The sequence below is a fragment of the Falco naumanni genome, chromosome 4 (assembly GCF_017639655.2).
Source record: "Falco naumanni isolate bFalNau1 chromosome 4, bFalNau1.pat, whole genome shotgun sequence".
NCBI lineage: Eukaryota > Metazoa > Chordata > Aves > Falconiformes > Falconidae > Falco > Falco naumanni.
The window spans coordinates 86,775,614-86,791,406 of NC_054057.1; the positions used below are offsets into that span (position 1 = coordinate 86,775,614).

Here is a 15,793-nt window from a genome sequence, read left to right on the forward strand (position 1 = left end):
CGTCCCCCCAGACGGAAGATAGGGAGCAGGCATGGCTTGTAGCCCCTTTATTGAAAGTGCCCAGATAGGTAGCCTTGCATGTCTCAGTCCTCACAGCTCCTCCTGCACACTTGGCTTCCCTTTCACCAAGTGCTTCTTCTGAGGGCCCTGGAAGAGAGCAGAGAGGAGAGCGCTCAGCGTTAGTAGCAGATAAACCTGGTCTGCAAGGCTGCGTCTGAGCTGCAGGGAGCAGAAATGCAGCTCTGGCCACTTTCTGCTGTGCAAGGCAGCTCCTGGTCTCTGCGCCCCAGCTGGGAGCTCTGTGCGTTCACCAGCCCCCCCTGGGACCTGCCCAGCCCTGCAGGGACCGGGAGCAGAACATCACTGCTCTTGCACCAGGGATTTGTTTCTCTGGACACCACAAAACCAGCCACAGAGCACCAATGAGTGACCTGCTGCGAGCCAGGTGGGCTGGCCTGCAGTCAGGGGACATGGAGGGGAGCAGTAATTGTGCTGATGAATGCTTCCAGGAGCCCACCGTGGTAGAGCAGCTGCTGTATGAGCCCTGGAGGAGGCAAGGCCTCCCACAACCAAAGGCACAGCTTCTCATCAGCTAATAACTGAGCCTGAGGGGTTTCCACCAGCTAAGAAATGGGGTTGTCCCAAAACAAATAAATCCTATGGGAGCAGATGGCAAGAATTACTTATGTGCCTCTACTTCCAGCCAAATGTAAAGTTTTACCAGAGTATACGTGCAGGAAACTCTCACCCCACGGTGGAAAATGGCAAAGAAAACAGCTGCAACCACGTAAAACCACCTCCTGTCACTCCGATCCCTGTCACAGCTACTCAGGACTTGCAGTGACAGCAAGAGCAAAACACAGAACAAGCTCCTAACACTGAGATGAAGGAAATCAGCTTAACCTCTAAAAAGCTCTGCAAAGACACTGCACAGCCAATCTCCCTTCCCAGGGCTAAGGAGGCTTAGCCAGTTTCACATGGGAGTTTTAGCTGACAGGCCAGATCTAGGCACGTTTTATGTCTGCGTGGCATCCAGGCAGTTGTTTTCTTTCGTTTCTGCTAGCTGAAGGGCTGCCTTACTTAATGCTTCCTCAATTTCACATTCAGACTTATGCACCAGCCTGGTGTAGGTTGCAAAACTATTTGAGAAACTCTGCTTGTTTTGGATTTATTAATACTTCTTTTTTTTTTTTTTTTTTTTTTTTTCCCTGGATTTAAGAAAAATATACTGCTTGGCCCCTTTGAAAGCTTCCTGACAAGAGAATCACAAATCTGTGTCTGAATTTGACCCAACCTTTTCCTCTTAAGAACATTAAAGTTATAAATCATTCCAAACAAATCAAAGAAGCACACAATTACGGGTGAAAGGGACCATATGTCCAATGCAGTGCCTGCCAAGTTAACTGCTTGTTTAAAACATCCCGTGGTGAATGGAAACTGGTTGACCATATGGTATATTACTTGCTAGTTGGGTTGTCTTGGATCACTCACACAACCATCATGTTCTTCCTTAGCATAATATCTGTTGTGTGAATTGAATTCATGCCTGTCTTTTATGCAAGACAGTCCCGATCACTCATTTGGCTGTTGTTGTATCGAGAAGCAGATGCTTGGTTGGAGTCAATCAGTTGCTTTTAGCCTCAGCTGCAAGCGTGGCCTGGGAGCTGGAGCCAGCACAAAGTATAACTCACCATGAAAGCCCGCTTCTCCTGAGCTGTCTGGAAGCAGCCATGGCCAAACTTGGAAGTAGTATCAATAAATTTGAGTTCAATGGCTTCCTGAGCCCGGCGGCTTGTATGCACCAGAAGGGACTGGAAAAGAACAGTCACAATGCATCAGGCTTATCATTACAGAAAATCTGGACATCTGCTCTGACGGAAGCAGGGTTGAAATATCCTAGTTGCACCTATTAGACAAATACCTCCACAAAAATATGCCTTCTCAGAGAAACAGCCTAGTGCTCATGTGGCAGGTGATGCCTTGGATTGCAGAGCAGCTGCGAAACAAGCCTGCTCTTCACTTAGCATTTCATTTCCTCACAATCTGCCTATGGCCAAGGTTTCCATTTCTGGCCTTGCATCACAGCCCTCAAAGGCTTGCAGCTTCTGTCTCCAGAGAGAGCCCATCCAACTGCACACTGCCACAAACCACCTAGCACCACACTCGTGTGCCACATGCCCTCTGCAACGCAGAGTCAAGGACCGGACCAGTCTCCCTGCCCAGCATTTGGAGGCAGCAGCATTCTTCACGGGGCGAATCTGTTCAAAGAGAGCTACAGACTGTCCCTCCCCAGCGCCAGCTGCACTCTCACCTTACGGAGGGTGAGCACACGCTTCTTTGTGCCCACGACGCAGCCTTTCAGCATGAGGAAGTCGTTGTTGACCTCCCCATAGTGAGGAAAGCCACCCTGCGGGGAGAGACAGAGAGAGGGTTGGCAGAAGAGCTGGATGGGAGCAGACACATCCACAAGTGGCATTTTCTAGGGAAAAAGGTAGTGAGTGACAGTCATTCCAGCTAACAACACCCTGCACCTTTCAGGTCACCTGCTTAGGACCGCCACAGCATGACAGCCACACTGACTGCATGATCCCAGCTAAGGAACACCCTGTAAAAGCTGGGCAACCAGTAACCCTGCTTCCTTCTCTGGAGGGATGTGGGTGAATAGAGAGCAGAGCTGGCTAGACTCCTGAGTTAACAGTTTTTAATAAGCAAAAGTGAATTTTTAAACCAAGTAATGTTTATCTGTTAAGTATCAGATTTTTGATACAATTTAGACTTCTTTTTCTTTTTAAACAAAGTTCACAGTTTCTGCCCAAGTTATCAACTGAAAGTTAAATGTCTGGGTCTACCATTGGGCCTAAAAAAACACCTCACAGAGATGGTTTTCCATGTCCACGAGGAAAGGATTAACTGCATTTCTTTCAGTGAATTTCTTTCAGTGAATTTCCTTCAAACCATTTCCTATGCAGCTGTCACCAGCCAGTGAATTACTTTCTTGGCCTGGATTCCTGCAGCCAGGGCCAGTCATAGCGCTATTACCCCCTCAGCCCTTACCAGAGGCGTAATGGTCTTCTCTGTGACATCGTAGTGTGTCGAGGCATTGTTCTTCACCACTTTGCCATCCTCCACATGGATCCCACGGCCAACGCGGTAAATCTAGGAACAGAAAGGAAATGGAGACGGCGACTTTCCTGCCCCCTCACTGAGGGATGTCATAGGGATGACGTGGTGTTCACCAAGATGTGCCCACCCCCTGTGATGTGTCCCCTGAGCAGGGAAAAAGCACCGGGTAAGCCATGGAGAGCAAGAGCACTAGAGATCCCTAGGGAAACATCTGAGAGGCTGGGGGAACAGAGGCCACCGTGCAAAGGGTGGTGACAGCACAAGAGGAAGGAAGGCAGGAAGGTGCAGCAGTGCTCTGAGGGAGCCCATCTGGGCCATACCTTCTTGTTGAGCTCCGTGCGGTGGTGGTAGCCCTTCTGGCCAGCCCGAGCAATGGAGTAGCCAACCCGGGCTGGGTGCCAGGCTCCAATGCAGGCAACTTTGCGCAAGCCCTTGTGCGTCTTCCTGGGGAGCTTCTTGGTGTGCCAACGGCTTGTCACCCCTGGAAGTGTGAACGGACAGGGCGGTGAGAACACCGGGGAGATTCAGGGCTGGTGTCTGAGTGCTGAAGAGGGGAGAGTCTCATCATTCTGCAGTTCTCAGAATACACTGTGTTGGAAGGAGACCAAGAGCTGTCACCACCGTGAGAGGCCAGCGCACAGAACTGTTCTCACTTCCCATGGATCTAATCAGACTGTGATATGTTCCTGCTGAGCACATCCACGCACACACACACAGAAACACCCACACCTCCACACACATGGGGTTTGTGAGAAGTCCAATGGCTACACGTACTCACGGTGCCTCTGAGCCTCCCGGGAGGACTCTGGACACAGAAGACAACATGGCCTTTACTGAAATCAAGGAAACTAAGCTCTGCTACAACAGAACTGTGTGTCATGACTGAGATCCAGAGGCTCTTCGCTACCCTCTGTGTAATGAATTGGTGGGTTCTCAGCAGAGCTAACACTCCCCTGCCCCAACGCTCTCTTATGGGCAGTGCCACATGAGAAAGACAGAAACCAAGCCCCTGGCAAGGGTCTCCTTGCTCTGTACCTTTCATCCCATGCCCCTTGGTCACGCCAATGACATCAATCATCTCATTCTGGCTGAAGACATTGTGCACGGAGACCTGCTTCTCCAGCCTCTCACGAACCCAGTCAACCTTTTCAGCCACTGTCCCACCATTCAGCTGGATCTCCATCACGTGGGCCTTCTTCTGCCGCAGTGGGAGCAGCTTCATCTGCATTAGACAGGGCGTTAGGGCAAAATGTAGCCCCTTGCCCCACAGACATGAACAGGCAAGCAGGGCTGCATCACTCACAACTTGTGAGGGGCATAGTGGGTGAGCAGAGCCAGCTCTTCACTACCCCTCTCTACCATGCTGTCAACCCCTTTCATATCAGGCAGCCACCTGGGTCAGCAGGTCTATATATTTGGGACCTCTTGGAGCCAACTCCTTGTCCTTGCGCCCAACCCCATCTCCCAGTGCTCCCATTCCAGGCAGGAGCTGATGCACACCCTCTCTCCAGGGAGAGCACAGGAACAGACCAGCCTACCCCAAGAGTTAAGCACAGTAGCAACAGCCATGGTAAAAACCCCAGAGGAGCCCATCACCAGGGCACCGTCTGAGGCTGGACACTGCAACCAGCCAAGACGCAGCTCTGGCTCCACACCAGAGTCAGCACCTCTCCTTTGGTCGTGCTCCACCTCTGCTTCCAGACTGAGCAGTTATTTCTAGTTCCCATCAAGAGATGCCTCCAATCCCTCCCAGTCCCAGCTCCCTCCGCAAAGCCCCTGCTAAATAGCCACAGCAGGACCTTGAGGTTCTGTGCCAGACACAACTGAAGCCTTAAGCAAGCTTAGCTCTGCCTCAGACTCCAAAGCAGCTGTTAACTCCAGGGATCAGCATGAAAATGGGCGCAGTGTATCCAGCAATCAGCATCCAGCAAAACTGTGCCTGCCCATGGGTTATTTTTGCCCAAAACATTTGATACCAGTTGCTAATTTGAGGTGATCATGGGGCCTAAAGGTCCCTCGCTGACACAGGGCTCACCACCTGCTGAGGCTCTGCACAATGTCCACTCTCCTCCATGGAGTGTGTGGGCTTCCTGGCATGCCTGAGCCACAGCTCCCTGCAGCAATTCTGTAGCAGGGAGCTCTGCTGAGTCCAGCTCAAAGCGACAGGGTTGGTGTCAGGAGGTAGCTGGAAAGGTCAGCCAGCACCTCCCATTGCCTGCACGCCCTGTCCCACACCCTCTGACTGGCATCTGCCTGCTCAGTCTCCTATGACCCCACCAAGACACCCCCACGATCCCAGCTCCCAGCCCTCACCACATGCCCGAGCTGAGGAAGTCCCTCAGCCCCCCTTGTCCACCCCCCCAGGTAAGGCTCTGACCTGTGTGTGCACAATCACACGAATGACCTTGCAGTACTTTTTCATAGCCGCAAAATCCTTCTCCAGCTGCTTTTTGCCATCCTCATCCTGCCATTTTTTGCAGTACTTGGTGAACGCCTTCTTCTTGCTTTTGTGCCTAAAAAAGAAAAAAAAGCGTTTAACATCCAGCAGAGCTGAACAGTGAAGTGTTTCTGCACCTTGCTGTGCCCTGACACAGCACAGCGTAGGGGGACATCACCTTGCCAGGCACTTCCCTGAAGGGACAAGGTACCTGTCGATACCTGAACCTCACCTCACTGTCAGGGCCACGACACAGGGCTTTGAGGTGGGAAGAGGAAAGTGAATAATGAGCTGTGGAAAGGGATGGTAATTCAAACCTTTTTGCATGAGGAATCCAGTTGTCTCCCACTGACTGGCTCAGTGCCATCAAAATACAAGCGCAAAATCGGAGCTAAGTGGAGAAAGGAGAAAACAGCCTCTGACAGAGATCAGAGGCATGTGGTGGGTGGATCTCAATGGCACTTTCACAGGAGACATGATTCCTACAGTTATGAAATTCACATTTCCATTTTCCTCTCTGCTGGTGGGGTTTGGGGTGTTGATGTTTAGAAAGACCAGGGGTCACATTCTGCATCAATTTTCCCTCTGACAAATCTGGTTCTACTCCATTCTTTGGTGCCTCAGCTCAAATATTCCAGTTTAATGGAGAGTTGATGAACCTGACCTACACAAAGGAAAACAAACCTGCAGCACCCGCTGCCATATGATATTGTGGAGAGCTAACTTAGTTCAACTATTGGAATAAATTTACATATGCATATGCTGGTTCCCAGCATCAAGCTGTTTGCAGTATCTCTGTGCATGACTAAATAAATAGCAGTTTCACTCCACCCCAGAGCCAGCTGCCAGCAGCTGAGCTGTTTGTAATGGCTGGGCATCTCAGAGAGCCTGTGGGAAAGACCTGCGAGGGACTCCTCACATGCAGTGCCCCAGGGACCCTCCCCAGCCACGGAGGCACGTACCAGTTCTTGTAGAAGCGCCGCCGGCACTCATCGCTGATGTGCTCAGCAAAAACAGTCTTGAAATTCCTCAAGCCCTTTGGTGTTTCTACATACCCCACGACTCCCACCACCACCATTGGGGGGGTCTCAACGATTGTCACAGCCTCTACCTCCTCCCTCTTGGAGACCTCTGCAAGACAGTGAAGGGAAATGCTCTAGGATCAGATCGTTCCATGGTGCCGTGGTGACCCATACCATTACAGCGAGCAAGCAATGTGCTAGGGGAAGGCCACGCTCTGGTCCCACAGCCAACCTCAGCCGTTCCGTCTCCCACCTGCCGGAGGACCACACAGGGTTCCATCCCCAGACACTGAACAGGTTAAGAGTCCGTGGCCCAGGACACTTGAACCCCCTTTCCCAGGTTGGGGGAAGCAGTACGTTGGATGGTTCTTGCCCTGGAGTTTGGCTCCGACCCTGTGGACGTCCCAGAGGCTAACATTATAAACTTCCCAGCAGGATGCTTCAAGCCCAGGATTGCTAAGGCAGTTACTCTTCAAGGTCCTTCTGCCAGCAGGATCCAACAAACCACCAGTCGCCATATCACTGCGGGGACTTCCCAGGGACCCCCAAACATAGCTCACGCTGGCCATGAGGTGGCCTTTGGCCATGCAAGATCTGGATGGCATTACAGGAGAGAGCCTGGCAGCTATGTGCTCCACCACCCACTCCCAGGAGCAGCCCTGCCCACCAACAAGCCTGTCCCCTTGTTTCCCTTCATGGATATGGCTCCCTTCCTTCTTCAGTCAAGCCTTACTGAGCCCAGGCCTGTGCACCTCCCGCACAACGTGTGTCATGCCAGCTTTGTAGCCCAGGAAAGCTGTCAGGTGGACTGGTTTGCTGGGATCATCCTTAGGCCATGTCTTCACCTTCCCTCGGTGGCGACGGCTTCTCTTATGGGGGAGAAAGCCCAGGTGGCCATGCCTGGGAGCAGAGAACTTGCGGTGGGACTGTGGAGAGGAAGAACAACGAAGATCAGCTTCACTTTCAAGTCCTAGAAGACACCGGGACACAAAGCACAACAGGAAATCTCCCCTTCAACATCAGTGAATGCTGGAGGGATTCTGGGCTCTTCCTCAATTCCAACACAATAAAAAGAACTCATGACAGAATGGGATTTTGTTCAAGCTTCCTTCATGTGCAAGGAAGAATTTAAGAAGTTTCTAGACAAATGATACCAGTTAAATAAAAAAACCACTTGAACACGGTCTCCCTCCTTCTGCTTGAGAACTTTGAAGGAGAAATACATTCTTTAATAGGTCTGCCCTTCTGTGATGTTAATTATAATGACTTATTCTGTATTCTGCAGGACCAAAAGGGCCCGCTCAGAATTCATGGGCCTCGTGTCGTCAAGGCAAACGGCACCAAACAAGCACAGCTAACGATCAGAAAAAATGGGAAAGGATGCCCAAAGGAATCTGTAATAAGAACATGTACAGGTTGAAGATACACCTTGAAAACCACATTAGAAGAGCTAAATATATAAACCCCCATTGCAAGGTCATGCTGAGCCAGACAGAGAGAAAGCAACAGCGCTTTAGAGACACGGACAAGTTCTCACACAATTGGCTCCAAGGCAGGGGAACGGGCCAGCACAAGCAGCGCAGGGTTAGTTCCACATCCACTGCAGCCCCCTCCTTATGAAGAGCAGTCCGGCACCGGGCTGCACGCTCCACCAAGCTGATTTTCCAGCCCAAGCGGAACTATGTGGGGTTCGAGCCCGGTCCAGCCGCACCAGTGGCACCAGTAAGCCAGCCCTGCTCGGTTCCTGTCACACACTCCCCAGACAGCGGTGCCAGCTTTACAAACCATGGGACGGCTTCAGCCCGGCTCGGCAGCAGGAGGCGGCTGTGGCAAGGGCCCCTCCAGCCGAACACTTAAGATGGTTCTCGGTCTGAAGACACAAATTTAGCTACTAACTTCACCCGCTGCTATATTCCTCTCATGCTCCGCCAGGCTGGCAGGTTAGACATAGCAGATGCGGCATGATAAAGGTCAGTTGCCAGTGTCTCAGTTTACACATCTCCCTCCTAAACAACTTGAACGTGGATGGCAGCAATTAGCTCAGCTTCCTAATGAGGCACCGCGCACCCAGAGCGGCCCAGGCCCACGCCGGGCGCTCCCAGCTCGGTGCAGCCGGCTGCGCTGGGTAGGGACAGACTAAAACCCCTCTGTAAGCCCAGGTAAGAAAACAGACGGTGTGATGCTGGTGATACTGGCGATTCCGACCGGAGAAGAGGCGGAGGCAGCGGGCGGGGCCCCTGCGCTGCCGCGGCCTGAGCCCGCCGGGCCCGGCCCTGCCCCGGGGCACTGCAGCTCCCAGCATGCACCGCGCGCGGCGGCGCCTGCGCAGAGCGGCGCCCTCTGACCCCGCGCCGGCCCGGGGAGGGGCGCCGCCATCTTGTCCGCGCCTCCCGCCGGGCCCGCCGCCGCCGCCGCCATGCCGGAGGACAGGGACTGGGAGGCGTACAAGGTGCCCCCGACCCGCACCCCCGTCTCCGAGAGGACCACCTCGGTGCCCAACCCGGTCACCATCTTCCAGACCGTCTTCAACTATGTCGTCGATGCGCCCGTCACCTTCGTCCGAGGTACCGACGGGCCGAGACCCGAGACTCCCCGCTCCCGGGCCCCCTCACTAGCGCCGCTTCGTGATGCGTAGCGGGAGCTGGGCCGCGACGTAGCATGGGGACCCGGGCACCGAGGCAAAGAGGCAAGGGCACGGCCACCGGGACAGGCCCAGGGAGATGGGACACACAAGGACACGGCCTAGACACTGGGACACGCGACACGGGATAGACATGCAGGGCCCAGGAACACCGAGCTGGATGCACACAGACTAGGGACAGACATGTGGATGGGCATGCGGGGGCTGGGAATACCGAGCTGGACACACACAGACGAGGGGCAGAGATGGGCATGCAGGGGACAGCAGCACCGAGCTGGATGCACACAGACAAGGGACAGCAGCACTGAGCTGGACACACTCAGACTAGGGACAGACACACAGACAGAGCACACAGGTGCCAGGAACACCAAGCTGGACACACACAGATGGGCATGTAGGGGCTGGGAACACCGAGCTGGATGCGGAGACACAGGGGTGCTGCTGCAGAGCTGCCTGGGAAGGCAGCAGACCGGGCAGCGAGGCCACGGCAGGCACTGGGGCTGTGCTGCCCTTTGCTGGTTGTGGGCTGGGGGTGTCTGACTGCGGGGCTGTTGCTGCAGAGTGGATCGAGCGCCAGCAAGCCAAGAACAGGTACTACTATTACCACCAGAAGTTTCGCCGCGTGCCTGACCTGAGTGAGTGTCTGGAGGGCGACTACCTCTGCTTCTTCGAGGCTGAAGCACAGTGGAGGAGGGACAGGTATGGGTGTCACAGGCTGTCCCCAGGTGAGGCTGCTGCAGAGCACACTGCTGTGGTTAGCCAGCCCTGGGAACTGCAGCAGCTGGCTTGAACTCGCAGCATTTTTGTGGACTTTGAGGTGTTGAGGCACCTCCTGCCCACTCCGTTACAGAACACCCTTACAGAACACCTGTTCCCTAGTCCGGCTGTGCCCTGCAGCATGCTGGGGCTGAGCAGGGTGGCACTGGGACACATCCCCCAGCACTGCCTAACCCTAACCAGGATCCTGTAAAACCCCAGAGCTGCCCTTCTGCAGGGTGTCATCACCCCTTTGTTCAACTTTTCTATCACCTCTTGCTGTGGTTGCATTCGTTGTCACCCTTCCTTTCCTTTTTTGGAGTAGATTATATCCAGAGGCCCCCCTTCCAACCTTGACCATTCTGTGATTCCTGCAGGATGGTTGATCAAGAAATTGTGGAGATAGTCCGGGAAAGGCTAGGTGCGTGCAAGCAGAGGGAAGGACCCAACCAGTTCCAGAACTGCGCCAAGGAGATGGAGCTGCTGGTGCAGGTCACCAAGGCCTACCAGGACAGATGTGAGTACAGCAAGAGCCACAGCAACTCTGCTGCAGCTGTGACAGCACGAAGCAGGTCTTAAGCCACATCTCTGACTTCCCATGGAACAGAGGGGCTTATTTCTTTTCAGCTGCTGGAAGGTACTCTTCAGACACTTACTTTCTTTTCAGACGGTGATCTTGGTGTCCATGGAAATGCAAGGACATGCCTGATGAAGCAGAAGCACAGGATGATGGAGGAAAGGAAAGCACAAGCAAATGTCTCTGAATAGATCTAAACGGTTGGCACCTCCTGCCGCGGTGCTTGTATCCAGTACTGCATGTTGCATCTCAGAATTTCGATGCTGTTGACCTCTGCAATAAATGTGCAGCCCAGACATCTGCCATACAACTAGAATCTAGACTCATTCTTTTGGAGATCTGCACACACTTAACAGATTTCTTTTTCAGCTTTGCATTGATCTTTGAATTCCAGTTGATTGTTACCATCCTTTAAACCATGGTCAGCCCCTAACTCCAGGCACCCCACTTGCCTTAACTGTTATTTCCCCTCACCTCTGTGAGCCAACAGAAACACTGCTCTGCCCAGCCCTGGCAGAAAATTCCCACAGTTCGGATAAAGATTACACGCTGTCCTGCTGCTTCTAGACCCCATTTAGGATTAATACATGATTAACAAGGATGAGTACAACATTAACACACTATTTCATTCAACAGATGTTCAGGCTGTGGCCCACAGACGTGAACCTACTCACATCGCCAGCAGATATTTAATCCATCTGCCCAGTGCATTAACCATCCCATCACACCAATCGCCATCTCTTGTTCACTGATCACTTTATTGTCTGGTACAAAACCCACTTAAGTTGTTGCCACAGCAGCTGCCTGGGTTCTCTGCACCGAGACTCTGGTGTGAGTCTTCGCTAGATGGTCAGTGAACTCCTGCAAAAAAATAAATACAAGTGTGTTATTTTCTTAAACCACTCTCCTGAGATTCTCAGCAGTGTATCCCTTTCCAACAAGGTGTGTGTTGTGGCAGCTGGGGTAGTTCAGATACAACTTATTTTTAGTTGGTACATGAAAGCTTTCCTATTTCCTTTGTCCATGAATTGCCATTTTCAACTGCATGTTGAAAGAAAGAAAACCCCATTCTGCCTGGCACCCAGCTCTGACTGCAGCTCTCCCATTTTTGGGAGTACCTGAACTTCAGAGGGAAGGGAGGGTCACACTGGAGCTGCAAACTGCAGCAACACTCACCTGGTAAGGAGACTTGGTGAACACAGTCTCTTTCCAGAGGTCGGGAGTCAGGTAACTGTAGGTCTTGGAGATGGCATCGAAGGTGGCTTTAGCTACAGACAGAAGTCACACCCTGCACGTCAGCACTACAGAGCCCAGCTCACTAGTGCCCACCCACTCCACTCCAAGAATGTAGAATTTAGGAAGGAACAGGGAGACCACAGCAGGTTCTCTCTGATGTACACACAAAACTCGAGTTTCTTTCTCTCTCCATTTACGACAATTACACTACCTCAGACAAGTGCAATCGCGCAGATTGGGAGATTTCTTTTTTAGTATCAATGTGCATGTAAAAAGACAATTTACTGTAATTAACTTTTACAGACTTCAGGACCAAGTACAGCAGGATTAACCTGCATTTTAACAGCTATCAGCAGCAGTCTTCACTTCTGCTTGTCCACTAGAAGTTTTTGTTTTAACACAGATTAGAACAATACTACAGAAATGGATATGTTGTGTCCTTGTTAATGACAAAAGTGGAAATACGTTCAGCTAAGCTACAACACAGAATGCTAGAGCTCACCGAAGTTGCCAAGGGTGGCGGTGCAGCCCCTGGCTGAGGTATAGCAGTCATCGATACCAGCCATCATCAGCAGCTTCTTGGGGACAGGGGCAGACACAATCCCTGTACCACGGGGAGCTGGGATCAGGCGCACCAGGACAGACCCACAGCGGCCAGTGACCTACACAAACACAACAGGTTAGAGTTCCCGAAACATTGCAGCGCAATCACCAAGAGCAGGCCTGCCTCACCTTGCACGGCACGGTGTGGGGCTTGCCGATCTTGTTCCCCCAGTAGCCTCGTCGTACAGGTACAATGGATAACTTCGCCAAAATGATCGCCCCACGAATAGCAGTGGCAACTTCTTTAGAGCATTTAACACCAAGACCGACATGACCATTGTAGTCCCCGATAGCAACAAAAGCCTAGGGTTGAGAGAAAAGTGCTCAGTGGCAGCTGTGCTGCACAGGAACACTCTCAGCAGAGAACAGTCCATCAGGGTCCAACACAGCTCACTCCCAAGTACAATCAAAACATCACCTACTAAAACTTGCACAGCAGAGCTCACAGCTCAAGCAGCCATTTTTCCCCTTAGAGCTCATCCTTCAGTCAAAACTTGTTCAGGCTGAAGAACTGGGATTCAATTCCCTGCCACAGCCTTATACTGGGTCAGAAGTCCAGATAATTTCAAAACAGCATTCCCACCTTACACCTCAGACTTCTCTCTCTGCTATAGCCCCTGAGAAGCCAACAATGCTGTGTAAATGACTTAATTTTGCACTAGAACCATTTCAAATAACATTTGTACATACTGCTAGGATTTTGAAGTTAATCCAGCAACTGTCAGCTACACAAGCTGATACCCATACCCATAAATATTTACTAGATGCTACAAAAAAAACTAAAGGTATTTGAACTACTTTATTAATGATACCAAAAAAGCAGCAGACAACACACACCAGGAGAAACCAGAAGAAACAGGCTACCTTAAACCTGGTACGCTGACCAGCACGTGTCTGTTTCTGGACAGGCATGATCTTCAAGACCTCATCTTTCAGAGAAGACCCCAGGAAGAAATCGATGATCTCCGACTCCTGCAAAACTCAGTCACTTCAACACACGAGGCCACACTTCTTTAAGAAGCTAAACTCAGCTAATAAGGCTCCTACAACTCAAGTTCAACAACCCTACATACATATATTTGAAGTAATAGGTAATTAAGTATGTCAAATTTTGCAGGCATAAGCTTACTGGAGCTTGTTAGCCAGTCCAACATAGCAAGTTAATTCCTGCCCCCCCCCACCATCACTGAGCAGAACTATTACAGAAACACTTCAGCAACATGCTGCCAGACAAGGCAGAACGCAATATACAACGCACCACACTTCACTGCGGGTGACTGCACCAGCCTTCCACTTCTACGGGTTTATGTCTCCAACACTCAACCTAAGCATCATAAAGAGCAAGTACAGCAACTACTGCGACCCCTGCAATTTAGATTAAGGCCGTGCTGCACGTTGCTGCAGTGTTCGCAGCAGCTTACCTTGATGGGAAGCGAGAATAGATAGATCTCCTCAAGAGACTTGATCTTCATATCCTTAACCAGGCGACCAAGTTTGGTGACAGGAATCCACTAGCAAAGCAAACCGTGGGGAAGCGTCACCGGCCGCACCGGCTGCCGGCACCAGCGTACTTTCCAGGGCGGCTGCAGGCCCAGCCAGGACCCGCCGCCCGGGGCGGCCCCGCGGCTCGCTCACCTCCTTATCCTCGGCCTTGCCTCCACGAGCTCCCCGGCCTCGCCCTCGGCCCCGCCCGCGGCCGCGCCCCCGGCCCCGCAGACCGGTCCCGAAGCCGCCGCGGAAGCCCCCTCGGGCCGCTCCTGCACCTCCCGCAGCACCGGCGTCGTCCGCCATTTGCTAGAACAGAGAAGGGAAAGTTAACTGAGGCACTACCACCGCGGCCGGGCAGGCCAGCAGGGCCCGGCAGCCCCGATGGGTGCGGATGGGGCACAGGCCGCGCCGCCATACCGCTGGGCTGCCGCACTTACGTGTTCTCTCAGCGTAGAAGGCCTTGCTACCCTCGCGCTCGCTATTTATAGTCCCTCGGCTCTCGCGAGAACACCGCCCGGCTGTGCCAGCCCCGCGCTCTGCATGAGGAATACACCGCGAGGCAGAGCGGCGCCTTCCCTGTCCCTTATACATGGTGCGGGGCAGCAGCGCGCGTGCGCCAGCCCTACATAAAAGGCGCGCAGGCGCGTAACGCTCAGTCTGAGGCTGTCCGAGGGTAGGTGAGGGGCTCTGGGCTTACTCTTACTCTTGAGGGTGGGCACGTGGTCTCCCGCTTTCTGCAGTCCTTAAGCTTTTAAAAACAAAAATAACCCCGTTAAGTTTTTGCGTTGTCTGAGGTGGTGTTGCTTTGGTGTGGGGGAGGGCCTGGTTTAGCGGCCTGGGGAGATGTTCCGTGGGACGTTAGCTGTAGGCGCAGTCGAAAATCACTTGAGGTCTCTTGTGGCCCCTGGTGAGATAACTGTGCCGACAGTATAGGGAACATTAAGCTTATTCCCCACAGTACCTTGTGGGGAGTGAAACCCATGTTCCTATAACTCCTGTGCCGAGCAGGTATTAGGAGTAGGGTGTACTTAAGTGATGGCTGTCCCCCGGAGACTCCTGCCCTCCAGCAGCCGGTGTTGAGCGTGGGCTTGGCTTGCCCGAGTGCGAGCTGGCAGCCTGTGGTAGATGGCCTTGTCTTACACCTTTGTAATGATTCTTTCATTTTTGCTTGTGAAGGTCAGCTGTACAGAGCAATGGGGATGTTACCAAGGGACCTCGGACAACAGTGCACCCGAGGATGTAATTCTTGCAACTGTGACTGGCACATCCTGAAGGATGGCAGGTAAACCAGCAGGAACCAGTCGAAGCCAAGGTGAGGAACTTGAGAAACTCTGGAAATGGAGCGATGAGCCAAGACGAGACCACGTGTAGAAGACTCAAGAGTGCATGGAAAGGATACTAAGAGATCTCTTCAACAACCACTAGGGACCGCCAGAGACTACTGAAGACCCCCATGGGGTCCCTTGGAGACCTAGGCTGCATGTGTATTGACACTGTAAATATAACCATTAATTCCAGGGAATGGAATGAATATGTAATCATTGTGGGAAATTTAATGTGTTACCTGACAGGCTGATAAAAAATTTTGCCTGATGTGGCATGCATGCTGGGTGGAGTGATCTCTGTGCATCTAGTGCTGCAATAAGAGCATTCCTGCTTACTAATGAATCTGTGCTAAGGTTTATTCCTGACTTTGGTGGTAGGGATGTGGCAATAACGTGCGTGTTCACAGCTGGAACACTTAGAAATTATTCAGTTCTGTATCCTTACATGCAATAAAAGATCACTTGCTTGAAAGTTGCTTTGTCCAGTCTATTTGTTGTGCCTGTGGTCTGAAAACCCCGCTCGCCCAGTGGCTGGGGCCGGGAAGCCGTGTTCCTGAGGCGGGAAGGGGATGCTGTGCTGGAGCG

At 52.3% G+C, this 15,793-nt stretch overlaps 3 protein-coding genes, 1 long non-coding RNA gene and 1 other non-coding gene across 6 annotated transcripts; 3 read left to right on the forward strand and 2 right to left on the reverse strand.

Annotated features, from left to right (window-relative positions):
• Positions 1-32: 32 nt before the first annotated feature.
• Positions 33-8,856, reverse strand: RPL3L (ribosomal protein L3 like). Of its 2 annotated transcripts, none has more exons than XM_040590873.1 (10): positions 8,368-8,856; positions 7,316-7,508; positions 6,523-6,691; positions 5,501-5,636; positions 4,159-4,345; positions 3,444-3,604; positions 3,055-3,156; positions 2,312-2,407; positions 1,692-1,811; positions 33-147 (listed from the first exon to the last, which is right to left on the reverse strand). In XM_040590873.1, exons 1-10 carry the CDS (start codon positions 8,368-8,370, stop codon positions 91-93), a joined length of 1,224 nt encoding a protein of 407 aa, XP_040446807.1. In that variant the 5' UTR covers positions 8,371-8,856; the 3' UTR covers positions 33-90. The 2 variants fall into 2 exon arrangements, with proteins under 2 accessions (XP_040446807.1, XP_040446808.1); XM_040590874.1 differs by having other exon boundaries at positions 8,120-8,856.
• Positions 8,857-8,934: 78 nt separating this feature from the next.
• Positions 8,935-10,863, forward strand: NDUFB10 (NADH:ubiquinone oxidoreductase subunit B10). The gene is made up of 4 exons (XM_040590876.1): positions 8,935-9,146; positions 9,784-9,922; positions 10,357-10,496; positions 10,647-10,863. Exons 1-4 carry the CDS (start codon positions 8,999-9,001, stop codon positions 10,745-10,747), a joined length of 528 nt encoding a protein of 175 aa, XP_040446810.1. The 5' UTR covers positions 8,935-8,998; the 3' UTR covers positions 10,748-10,863.
• Positions 10,864-11,295: 432 nt separating this feature from the next.
• RPS2 (ribosomal protein S2) lies at positions 11,296-14,189 on the reverse strand. The gene is made up of 7 exons (XM_040590875.1): positions 14,031-14,189; positions 13,817-13,906; positions 13,260-13,367; positions 12,525-12,698; positions 12,295-12,454; positions 11,733-11,824; positions 11,296-11,417 (listed from the first exon to the last, which is right to left on the reverse strand). Exons 1-7 carry the CDS (start codon positions 14,184-14,186, stop codon positions 11,337-11,339), a joined length of 861 nt encoding a protein of 286 aa, XP_040446809.1. The 5' UTR covers positions 14,187-14,189; the 3' UTR covers positions 11,296-11,336.
• Positions 14,190-14,321: 132 nt separating this feature from the next.
• On the forward strand, positions 14,322-15,680 carry LOC121086737. The gene is made up of 2 exons (XR_005827444.1): positions 14,322-14,556; positions 15,060-15,680. It is a non-coding gene; the product is annotated as an uncharacterized LOC121086737 (long non-coding RNA).
• On the forward strand, positions 14,754-14,877 carry LOC121088150. Its single transcript, XR_005827856.1, has one exon. It is a non-coding gene; the product is annotated as a small nucleolar RNA ACA64 (small nucleolar RNA).
• Positions 15,681-15,793: the final 113 nt, after the last annotated feature.

Excerpts from the sequence above, each read along its gene's own strand:
- NDUFB10 (XM_040590876.1), top strand. The coding sequence starts at position 8,999 with ATGCCGGAGGACAGGGACTGGGAGGCGTACAAGGTGCCCCCGACCCGC. Across the intron at positions 9,147-9,783 it reads GCCCGTCACCTTCGTCCGAG|AGTGGATCGAGCGCCAGCAA; the intron begins GTACCGACGGGC and ends CTGTTGCTGCAG. Across the intron at positions 9,923-10,356 it reads GCACAGTGGAGGAGGGACAG|GATGGTTGATCAAGAAATTG; the intron begins GTATGGGTGTCA and ends TGATTCCTGCAG.
- RPL3L (XM_040590873.1), bottom strand. Across the intron at positions 5,637-6,522 it reads CGGCGCTTCTACAAGAACTG|GCACAAAAGCAAGAAGAAGG; the intron begins GTACGTGCCTCC and ends TTTCTTTTTTAG. Across the intron at positions 4,346-5,500 it reads GTGTGATTGTGCACACACAG|ATGAAGCTGCTCCCACTGCG; the intron begins GTCAGAGCCTTA and ends TGTCTAATGCAG.
- RPS2 (XM_040590875.1), bottom strand. The coding sequence starts at position 14,186 with ATGGCGGACGACGCCGGTGCTGCGGGAGGTGCAGGAGCGGCCCGAGGG. Across the intron at positions 13,907-14,030 it reads GCAAGGCCGAGGATAAGGAG|TGGATTCCTGTCACCAAACT; the intron begins GTGAGCGAGCCG and ends TTGCTTTGCTAG. Across the intron at positions 11,825-12,294 it reads CGCCACCCTTGGCAACTTCG|CTAAAGCCACCTTCGATGCC; the intron begins GTGAGCTCTAGC and ends TTCTGTCTGTAG.